We start from the raw sequence: 12,194 nt of genomic DNA on the forward strand, positions 1-12,194 counted from the left end.
AGATAAGCCTTATATTAAACCCTGTGATAATGATGAATGTTACCTCTTTTCTCTCACTTGTGGCATTCTACCATTTGCTTTGTAATGTACTCTGGAGAGCATGATGAACTTGCTGAGCTCCACAATGTATTTACAGGCTAAAGACGAGAATTAAGTTATGTAAAGTTCTTCAGTGCTTTCCTGTTGCTTGTTTCAGGTCAGTGTAGTACATATATATACACAGAAAAATACACAGAAGATGGGTGTCTAGCTGACCATTCTTTTTTACAGCATCCCGAAGAATGTGTTTCATTCAGTATGCAAACACAACTCAAATTTAGCAGAGAAAAGCTCATTTGCAGATTTCACAGGATGCCAGAGAATAGCTTCATTTGCAGATTTCACAGGATGCCAAGCCGCAAATGGCTACAGCAAAACTTGCTTGAACAAAAATAACTGTGCTGCCTCGTACAATTTCCGGTATCAGATCTTTCCATGTACCTCTTGCTTCCTTCTCAGCAAATTAGCGCCTAAGGAGGCAAAAAACACAATGTACTTCATAGCTGAAAAGTTTACAGAAAGGAAATGAAGGAGAAAAAAATATGGTACAACAAAAGAACCTTTCGGCGTTGATGGTGAACTCTTAAAGCTTCTAGAATGCTGTCAACCCACCTGTTAAGACCAAAGTTAACTTGCAGTTTAAAAGAAATTACCAGTTAAGGAGTTAACTAGTTCTCGATGCTAATTAAGAGTAGTGTCGAAGAAAAATGGAACAAAGCTGACGAAGAATAAGACCATGAGTTACTCCAGAGTGCCATGTGACGATATCAGCCAGTTCAGTTAAGGATTGTAGAAAGAACAAAATCAACCACATCTAATTCAGACGATAACCAAGACAGTAAAGACGAATTTGTTTCCCTCAGATCCAGGACTTGTCCAAGACGACTCGATCACAAAAGGCTAATCATCGAGACAAGAATGTCACACACCTCCCACTTCCACTTCTCACTCAGCACCAAAAATTGTATTGCAACTTCCATTCCTCAACTCAAAAGGATTTGCAATATCATTCATGCAAGGCATGTGCATGATCTACATACACAAATACAAAGTTCAGAGAGATCTCAACTTCCTAATTTCCATAAGCCTCAAATTTCTAGAAACAGTTGTCACCTTATGTTCAATACAGAAAAAGGTCAATGAGATTATGCAATGCTGCATCACACCTATAGCATCGGTGGATGACATCTTCCTACATGGTCCTTACCATAAAAAACAAAGGTATGTAGGACTATTTCAACCTTGAGAAAAGGGAATAAGTGCACTACCTCTACAGCCTTTGTTTTCTCATTTTGCAAAATAAGGCACTATTTATCTCTTTCAAATCAGAATAACCTTTATATTTATAGGTCAGGACATATAATGATAAGCATGGAAAAGCTGAAACTCAATCATTCTGGCTGCTAGCAGCCTTTGCTGCAACCTGGATGTATTCTCATTTATTTTCAATACTGGGTGTCAGAAACAGATACAATTGAGGAGAGGGCAAAACGTACCCTTCAAGACCAGGGTTTTTCGGGTAGTATACATTCTTCAAGCCCAATCTTTTGGCAGCTAAACCAGTTGTTTCGCCGATGCAAGCAACTGAGTTGTCCCAATTCTCTGGTTCCCGGATAAGCTTAACCCAAGCACTGTTTACACAGGTTCAACACAACTCTTAAGAATGAAACAACAGTCACTCCAGAAAGAAATAAATTATGGAGCTCATAAGTAGCAAAAATATTTATAAAACAATAATATTCAGAATATCTGTGGTATCTTCAGATAAACCAGGAATCCTCAAGAACTAGAAGAGCCAGTTCATTTGACTGTCATGTACAACAAACCAAAGCACATGGCTGTAATAAAACCAACACCATGATGGAGTTCAATAAAAAGGAAAGAAAACTGTTGCTAACTTGCTGATTTGCCTCGAAAAACAAACAGGAAGGGAAAATATGGAAGACATCGTAACTCAAACATCAAATGTCATGAACAAACATCTGAATTTTACCGGACTGCAGAAGGGGAAGCCACTGCAACAACTGGAGTAGAAAGAGCAAATTCCAAAATAGTTTCATCCACATCTTTAGCAGCTACCTAATGAGTATTCATGGGAAAATAGTTTCATCCAAAATACTATCAATCCTTTTGAATGGGAACTTATGCAATAAAAACATATAAAACAAAATAGTAGATCCAACCAGATTATAGCAGCATGATAGTCTGAATCTATAAGCAGAATTACTTTGATTTATGGATTCACCTAACTAGTTTTACAATCCATGAACTCAGAATAACCAGTAAAGAACCATGATAAACCACTGAAAATTGACATATTAGAACATTAGTCACATGACAGCAAAATGCACATCTTCTGAAGAAAGCATTGAGAACCACAGTTCAACTTAGATAAATGCACAAAGATGACAAGGTGAAGTATCCAAGGAAAGCTCATTACCTAGTTATGCTAGCTTGGAGGCTGCTTTCTTGCTCCAGCCAAAGTATATTAATTATTAGATTACAAGAATATGACCATTTGTCGCACATGCTATCTCACCTCATTCCCCAAAATTTGGCTAGCTACTATAATTAGAGTCTTATCTGGCAGGTTATCTGTCAGGTTATAAAAACTGATCTATAACAACTGGTACAGTTGCCTTTTAACCTCATTTTTATACACCAAGGTACAGCATGAAACCAAAAGGTGCACCTTTGACACATTTGGGTGATGTAAATAGCATAGTACCTTTCTTTTCCTTATTTTTAGACAAAAAACTATTCAAGTAGCATTAAATGGACCCCTTTGTTGGAATACTATTCAATTAGAGGAAGCAGAGTACAAGAGCAGCAACAATCGTTCAGCTAAATTATCTGGAGACCTTCGCATTGATCTTTCTCCACCTATTCTTTTAATAGTAAGATCTATATATAGTCCAGAAGCATCATGTGTCTTTTCACCTTCAGTCTTTCTCTAACTCTTATAAGACTAATCTAATTCGAGACGACCCCCATCTAATCTAAGTATCTGGGCTAATTATTTTTGCACTATATTAGATAGTAGCTAGTACAGTTCCCCTAACTTGAATCTATCAATAAATAGATATGATTGTGTTAGAATATAAAACAAGTTGGACAAAGAGAAGTATAAAAGTTTTTAAGTAAAACTGAAATTTTTCATGCATGTAAGAAGAATGATTGCGATCTAGTAAATGCAACATGAAGTTCATTATTAATCACCAAATGGATCCATGAACTTCATTATTAAACACCAAATGGATCCATAAATCATGAATGGTACTATAATTGACATAATTTTCTCATCTTCGATAGTGGAAGTTCTTGCAATATGATAGATCAAACTGTCAGCAAAGAATGTAAACATATGAATAAATAACTTACAGAAGATTGGTAAATTATTGTTACACCACAACTTTCTAATAATAAGTACATAGGAAGGAAATCTGATGCACCAGGTTTTAAGACTCCAGGTATCACTTACGCATAAAATGTAACTCTTGTGAGTCTTGTCCAGATAATATTACAGTGAAAATGGGGCAAATCCATAGGAACAAAATTTTAGTCCAAAATTTGAATCTTACAGTGTTATAAGTATTCATCCTTATGATGTCAAATCCCCGTGCTGACAAGCCTTCCTCTGAAGAGATGATGAAAATACATTAAAGCAAGCAGTAACAAAACTGTCTATAGCCTCGACTAGCCTCAACAACAAGTTGATACCAACTTAACTAGATCCTGTAAGGAGTTAATTCTGTTAACAATTTACAATGGAGAAGCAATATACATATACATACATATACATATACATACATATATACATACATATACATACATATACATATACATACATATACATATATATACATATATATACATACATACATACATATTACATATATATATATATATATATACATACATACATATACATATACATATACATATATACATATACATATATATATACATATACATATATATATACATATACATATATATATATACATATACATATATATATATACATATATATATATATACATATATATATATACACACACACACACACACACACACACACACAATGAATAATACCTTCAAAAACTAAAATTTTGATACAAAATTTTTTAAAAAAATTTTCCACATGCAAACAGTCCAAAGAAAAAGAGTGTTGTGCTGCCTTAATAGAAAATTTGTGTTGTGTAGCTGAGAGCACAGGGGCTGCTGAGACCAGTTGAATGATTAAACATCCCACCATTTGACCCCACCTGCTATGCCCATGGCCTGTGTGAGGCAATATGATCTTTCCCGGTATAATGTTGTTTAGTTTTCCACAATAAAAATATAACAGCTAGAAAGTTCGACCAACCAATTTCACTGCCAGCCTTTACAGATGCAGGATACAAGACTTTGTTCTGACCATACTTTGGGAGCTCAGAAGCTAATACTTTTCCAGTTGCTGCAGAAAAGAAAAGCAGTCATTGTTAAAGGCTGAGTTTCGACTGAATTAATCATGACAATTAAGTAAAATGATGCTACAGAATAGGAGAAATTCATATGGCAAAACTATACTTAGTACTAATCCTCTGTTACATAGTATTTTTAGAACCTCTGGATTTTCATTCTACTAGTCCCTTTACATCTCTGAGAAGAACCAGAGTATTCAACACCTGAACATAATGGTAACTTCTGGAACACCAAAGATCAGCTATTGAAGCCACACATCAATTTCCCCCTGTTGACCAAAATCTCTTCCACAAAACTCATGCACATTTTAGTTAGTTATATTTAAGTGCTTGATCTCTGCCATGCCCTTTGTGTGGATATGAGTCACTTATATCACCTACATTGTACTTTAATAACCATGATTGGTCATACTGTCATGCATAATGACTAGCACTCACATAGCATATCCACATTTGATTAGGATTGAAGTATCATGGTACAAGCCCATGCTAATCATGTCTTATGCCATGTGGCCATAGGGTGACCATGTTATAGTGTTTAGTGCAATCACCCCTTCTGGCACATAGCAAGCCAATGGCACAGGTTTCGAAGTAGCAATGTTCTAGCAACAAATCAAATACTTAGATTTTTTGCTATATCATATGTTCCATAAAAATTTTAAAAAAAAGTAAACTTTTAGGTGCCATTCATTTGGGAGGGATGACAGCCCTAAAACTAACATATTTTAGATTATTCATAAAAATGAATGAAAATTATTTTGACACCACATGTGGCATGATTGGACTAAGTTGCCTTACTTGCAAAATTCCTACTGCAACTTGATATTCATATGGCTTGTCTCCATGAAACTTCTATCGATTTATCCATAAACTATCCTCACAACAAGATGTCCTTGGACTCATTGATCAGCTTTCTCAATTGCATATGGGGCATTATAATTTAAATGATAGGAAGTATCTCTTTTCAATTTACTTTACAATTGCATATAATAAACCCACCAAGATCCCACTCATGGGGTTATGTGCACTTGGCAACTCTGACAAAGAATCATGTCACCAATGATAGAAAAATACAATTTATTCTTTTATAAACTTCAAAAACTTATTCTCGATGTTATTTAATGTTTTTCCCTCATCTCATGGAGTAATTACTTATTAACTCAGATGTGAATTTATTCCAATATGCACCAATATATAGCAGTGTGACTTGATAATACAAAGAAACTATTATATAAGTCTAGGTAGTATTTTGACCATTAAGAGGCAACATTGAGTACCCTTTGAAGGAGAGAAAGCAATCTCAAGAGATTGCTCAATTGATTCCAATGTATCTTGGAAAATGCTTGCTGTGCCAGCTCCAACAACTCCAATTCGCACTTTGGGAGTTCCAGCAACCCTGATTTTGGTCAATAATTTTGGTAGTGAGCAGTCCAACCACATTGAAGCCAACTTACAGTTTATAACTAAATGTTAAACAAACATAAAAAACAAACCTTAGTTATAACTAAATTATCAATAGATGATATCTTATTTATCATCATAACCAGCATAAATATAAGATAACCAGAAATGTAGATAAATATAAAGATTATTTATGCAAATTGATAATCTGAAAAATTACAGAAAGTGATCATCCTGAGGGTTTAGAGTCAGGAGACATTGAAAATTGGACCATATCACAAGTATGTTGCACGTGTAGATGACCAAATGGTGAAAGAAAGAACAAATGTTTTTGAAGTTAGGAATTCTCAAGCACAGAAAATGAGACAATATGACAGATATACAATTGCTTAAAAAAGCATGGGATGAAATTTCAAACAAGAAGCATGAGAGAGAAGAAAAGGAAGAAAAGGAGGCAATAGAGGTTCAGAACTGCCAGAAGAATTGTCAAAGGTATGCTACCCTGTTACTCCAACCCCTTCAAACTCAGCACCAAGATCGAATATACATGACAGTACGACAACAAATGTAACAGAATCTAAGGACCATATTCTTGTAGTAGCTCAGCATAATGCTTATATTTCTCCAAACGTGACAGCTACTTCTGATTGCTTCAAGCATGGTTTCAGATACAACTCGGTTTACTGCTCCAATCAGGAACTAATAACAGTAAGCTAAGTTCTGTATGTTGCCATAATCAGTTTTTTAATTATTTTTCAGTGATACCAATCAGGTACTAGCCGGTATACGGTCCAACCAAGGATCAATATGGACATCTTCAAGGTTTTCAAATAAAGATATGTAGACCAGTACCGATCAATTGTTAAGCATATGAATTTAGTAACTCTTAAATATGAATTTGAATAGTCATTACATTGCAAGATACTATATGTCACGACCTGGGCTTGATGAGCTAATTGGCCTATCAACTTTATTGAACCCAAACCACTGGCCTAAATGCTTAAGTTAAAGTTAACAACAATACACCCATCAAACCCTTATAAGCTAACCTTAATCTTATCCACTTCCGACGTGGGACTAATCGGAGTGTTACACTATATAATTCGGTAAACGCAGAAAAAATCTTAAAAGATTTATTGCGAGGGAACATGTTGGCATGGTAGCACACTATGTATAAGTTTGACTTCAGACTGGTAAGGTATGGTGTGGTCAATAAAGGCCCTCACAATCCTTGGGGAGTCCTATTAAAATGTATCTCCATATCAGGGATTTTGGACATAATAGATAAGAAGTTTGTAAAGAACCATCCAGAAAAATAAATAACCATCACAACAAAAAGTTTCTCCTAAATTTATCATGTCAAAACACACCAAATCTTAGCTTCACTCGTTCAAAATCCCTTTAAAGCTACCTCATTTATTTATCATTTTATGGAAAAATTTCCTTTATAGAGGCTGAGCTCTCAAAATCAGGCTTGATGAAATTGAGTGATATGTTCACACAGCAAAATAAATTAGTACAATATTAAGGGTTGTTTGCAAAAAAAAGAAAGAGTTAAAGTGAGAAAGAAAAACCACACAGAAGATGTTTGATATCCAACACATGCAATAATTTATAGACATATACAGCAATATACATTAATATCACATACATGAAATCAAAATTAAGTCGATGTGTCAGAATCTAACTTGGAAGAATTTAGTATGTACAGGAAAGATGACCCAGACTTTTCAGCATCAATGCATTGTATCTTCTCTTTACTCCACAAAAATATCTACAGTATTGTTTAATCTATGTTTCAAAATTCACTAGAAGAAAATTTCAATGAGAAAACCGTGCAACTTCAGAATATTCATGTTCGTGGAATGCACATACTTGCAATGAAAGTAGTCATAAGATACACAAATACTTGACCAGCATCACCAATTAATCATCATGACAAATAGGCCATGAATTGCTACTATTCAACCCTTACTTCCAAGCTTCAAGGAACACTGCTGCAGCTTCAGGAGAAGTTATGACAATCCAATCAAACTGAGAGTCTGAACAATAGAACAAAGACTAATCATTCATCTTAAGAGAATGGTGCAACTTAAGAAAGGTTTCGATCAGCAGGTATATGTTGAAATGATTTGTTAAAACTTTTCTATCTCGTAAGAGGACATCAGACGATGAGTATAATGGTGACATTTGCATATATAAAACCAAACAACTCAATAGAAGCTATCAAATGGGAGTGGTAGTCATAAGATAAACTCATTCTTAGATGTGTATATTCAGAATGTAATCCCTCTGCTAAAACCATCATGTTCTCCCTGATAAGATACACTAAATGAAGTTCTAAAAAATATATCTTGAGCCAATATTTTCTTTCAGCTTTGCAGTCACTTTTACTTGTATTATAACAACTAAGGCCTACTTTCACTGTTCAGCAAGTCCTTTAAACCCTTCTAACAGCTATCAGCCTAGTCACCTGAGTTCTGATTCAATTTGAATTAGAATTAGACTATTTTTAGTTAAGTGGAATCCTAGGTTCAAGATTGTTTGGCCTGATTGAGATTGCTTTGAATTTTCTATTTGAAATATATCTTGCATCTTAACTGAAACTTCAGGGGCTAATTAGGTTTTGTAGAAGGTGATTGATTGGAGTCCTAAATGGAGCCAGATCAGGGAGCCATTCATTCCAACTGAATAAATCCTTTTAGAATGCCTTTAGTTTAAAAGGAAGGCTGCAGCTTCATGGCTTTGGGTTGAACATGTACATGTGTTTGCGAAACCAATTTTATCAGTATCTAAGAGAAACTAATGATAAATAGATTAAGAATAGCTAAAGTATAAGGTCAATGCAATTAAACCAGGTTAAAGATTCAGCTGAGATAAATAAAAATATTGACATAAATTTGCAAGTTTACAAACTTACCACTTAAGATGGCTGAAAGTTTATCTGCATCAGGTCCCTCGGTATGCTTAACAAGAGGAACCTCCAAACAAAAGATGTTGTGTTTTTCCTACAACACAACAAGAAGATTGAAATTCATCATGCACCATATAGGCAGTTACGTAAAATTTTTTTAATGTGTCAATATATCAAAATTAAGTTGTTTAGCAATTATAGCAATGAGAGTGAGTGCACAGGTGACAACCTAGTAAAACCTCCAGAATGTTTCAAACTGCACCACTTTGTTTGCACTAAAAACTAGGTTTGTGTGGATTTTCATTTTGCAACTATCAGTAGCACTGAAAAGGAAAAAGGTTTGTTCTGTGACTTGCGGTTTGACCCTAGTAACCTGTATCTTAGTAAATTGGGTCAATTGATTAGGTTTTTGGTGAGTGAGATCTCTAATATCTAAATATCTAGAAAAAAAAGTGGAAAAAGCTTCCGACACAATCTTGCATCGGCTCACATGAATGTATAGTTTGTTATCGAGATTTTGCTCTTGGTTATCTCTGAAACTTAAAAGCATCTCTTATTCAACATCTCCTCATTTTGTCCATCATTTGGTATCAAAGGCTTGCTAAGCTCTTGAATTAATTTCTTCTTGATATGGAAACTAGAAGAAGTTGGAATGACACGGTAGAGGAATGACAGGCCACAATAGAAATGAAAAGGATGAAGAATTTGCAAAATGTATAAAGACAACTTGAAGAGATGTCATGTGCCTTGACCGTCAAGAAACTTACAGCTCTAGAATTTTAAGATATGGTTATGCAAATGATGGATCCAAAATGCAAGCAGACAAGCTATGGAGTCAACCTGGGAGAATTTCTTCATGCAAATAACATCAAAATTGATTTGTTGGAGTTCCATGATCAGCTCAATCCGAAGAGTTTTTCTATTTGCTCAGTGCTGTTGAAAAATTCTTTTTTGACTACAAAGAGATAACCAAAGATTGAAAAATAAAATTATCATCACAAGACTTAGGGAGTCAAGATTATGCTTCAATCTGGTAGGCCCGGATGTAAGAAATGTGCTATTTTTTAACAACTTAGGCGAAGTTAAAACATAAGCTCCATGAAAATTTTCTACCATCTAATTATGCACAAACTATATTTTCACAATTTAATAATCTCCAACAAGTTAACAAGATCGTCATAACTGCACCAAAAATTGTACAATTTGATGGCATGAGAAAGCTTCAAAAGAGAGAAACTACTTCTTGCAAGATATATTGAAGGCTTAAAAGAGCTTTGAAAGAGATAATTGGTGATAAAATAACTATGCAGGTTGTGTGATGCTTTTTAATTCACAAGCTTTATGCTCCACATTCTCCGAATTCTACATTTTTCTGTGCAAACTAATAAGTAACTGAACTAAAATAATTATGGCTGTAGACTGTTAGGGAGATATAATTATAGATATGGGCAATTGCAGAAATACTGTTTAATAAGCCACTTTGTAGCTAAAAAGGCCATGGAAAAGACAAACAAGTCTATTGCTTTTCTCAAGCATTCTTAAAACACCAATCAGAGTGATTGGTGTGCATGTAACTATTCTTTTAACTAGAAAGAACCAATTGTTTCAAATATCTTACCAAGAAGTAACAGTGTCAATCTGATAACAACCTATTGTGATAAATTTTGTGTCGAGATAATATCTAAATATTAGCAAGCATGTAAGCCTAAGAAATTGTCAGATATGACAGACATCAGAAGCTGTTGTATAGAGGCAGCAACCAAAACAATATGGATATATTCCCCATCCCCCACGCCCCCCATCGAGCAGCATTGACAAAACAATCCAAGAACTATCATATTCCTTCTTATAGCACCATTACTCTGACTTGACTCGCCTAGCTTTTCTCATATGAAAACAACAAGATTATATGACAACTCCCTTTCTGTAACGCAACACCAAGTCATATCAATAAAAGATTCTGAATTTATCCAAGAAGAACATGACTACCATGATCGAGTTGCAACAAAGATCATCTTTATCATTATGCGATCCAGAATTAGAGAAACAGAAGCAACTGCAGCAATAACTCCCTTTCTGTAATGCAACATTCCAAATGCATGATCTAGTTGCAATAAAGACGATCTTTAACATTATTTGATCCAGAATCAGAGAAGTCGAGACAACTAAAACAATAAAACCAAGAACAAACAACAAGATAACACCCACAGTTCTTTTCCTATGCTACAACACCGAGTCTTACCAAGAAAAGATTCCAAATTTATCCATAAAGAAACAACTATCAAGAGTTACCGAAATTAGAAACACAAAACCAAAGATGGTCTCGCATAGCCAGGCAAGAGAGGTACCAGAGAACTGATGAGCTTCGCATTCTTGCCTCGCTCTCTGGTGACGACGACCTCAGGCTTCGAAGATGGAGAAGTCGAAGAGGAGGAAGAAGCGGAAGAGGCTAGAAGCCTGAAGGAGGACAGAAGAAGTCGTCTCTTTTGGGAAGGAACACGAGGAATGACTATGGCAGGCGGAGAGGGAAGGAAAACTGAGGCCATGACAAGAAAGGTGGAGATCTCGAGTGCCAGCGCTGGTGATGAAATTGTGGTAGAAAACCTCTCTCTCTCTCTCTAACCCTTATGCTAAACGTGAACCCCCATTGGCGTCGAGTTCTTGTTATTTTGCTCTAACACCCTTGCAAAATATATAATTCTCCTCTTTTTTTCTTTTTTATATAATAAATATACATAATATGTATACTCAAAATTTTTGACTTAATATATTTATCATTAAAATATTTCAACCTCCAAATATTAAGATCAATCATATCGGTCACGTCTATTAGCATCCAATTTGAAATTTGAAGTCAACTAATTTTGACCATAACTAATATTAGTTTATTTAAGTCAAGAAAATACATCAAGATATAAAATCCCTAAAAATCCTCAACATTTTCATTATTATAATAATTTTTTTAGAAGTAAAAAAAATAAATTAAAAATTAAATACCATCATATTATAATAAATCTTTAGAAGTTATGGAAGCAAATTAAAAATTAATTAGCATCGTATAATATGTTGAAATTAAATTTAAGGAGATAAATTAAAATAAATTGCTTACTGTCGAAGGATGTCTGTCGAATTTTATTTTGTACTTTTTTCAATACAAGGAAGAATGGGAAGAAGGAAATTATTGATTAAGACTATCCATGAATTGCTAACTTTATTTCCACGCTCTATCTGTGTTCTCCTTAGTCCTCCTTACAACCTATGAGTTGACTAATCAAAGATTATTCCCTCACGATCCTAAACAAAGCATTCATAATCTGCAGGACATTTAATCTTTACAGGATTCAAGAAAGATCCACGTATATAATCTTATCCCC

At 34.6% G+C, this 12,194-nt stretch overlaps 1 protein-coding gene across 1 annotated transcript; it reads right to left on the bottom strand.

Moving 5' to 3' along the window:
- Positions 1–150: 150 nt before the first annotated feature.
- LOC103976089 (uroporphyrinogen-III synthase, chloroplastic) lies at positions 151–11,459 on the bottom strand. Its single transcript, XM_009391275.3, has 10 exons — positions 11,169–11,459; positions 8,827–8,914; positions 7,882–7,948; positions 5,783–5,901; positions 4,409–4,498; positions 3,621–3,676; positions 2,033–2,118; positions 1,536–1,670; positions 600–651; positions 151–509 (listed from the first exon to the last, which is right to left on the bottom strand). Exons 1-10 carry the CDS (start codon positions 11,364–11,366, stop codon positions 495–497), a joined length of 906 nt encoding a protein of 301 aa, XP_009389550.2. The 5' UTR covers positions 11,367–11,459; the 3' UTR covers positions 151–494.
- Positions 11,460–12,194: the final 735 nt, after the last annotated feature.

Source organism: Musa acuminata, chromosome BXJ1-2 (assembly GCF_036884655.1).
Source record: "Musa acuminata AAA Group cultivar baxijiao chromosome BXJ1-2, Cavendish_Baxijiao_AAA, whole genome shotgun sequence".
Taxonomy (NCBI): domain Eukaryota; kingdom Viridiplantae; phylum Streptophyta; class Magnoliopsida; order Zingiberales; family Musaceae; genus Musa; species Musa acuminata.

What these genes read in the sequence shown, in the direction of transcription:
- LOC103976089 (XM_009391275.3), bottom strand. Translation starts at nt 11,366, where the DNA reads ATGGCCTCAGTTTTCCTTCCCTCTCCGCCTGCCATAGTCATTCCTCGT. An exon ending in CGAAGCTCATCAGTTCTCTG is followed by an intron (nt 8,915 to 11,168) that starts GTACCTCTCTTG and finishes GTTGTGTTGTAG; the next exon opens with GAAAAACACAACATCTTTTG. An exon ending in AAAGGCTGGCAGTGAAATTG is followed by an intron (nt 3,677 to 4,408) that starts GTTGGTCGAACT and finishes TCATCTCTTCAG; the next exon opens with AGGAAGGCTTGTCAGCACGG.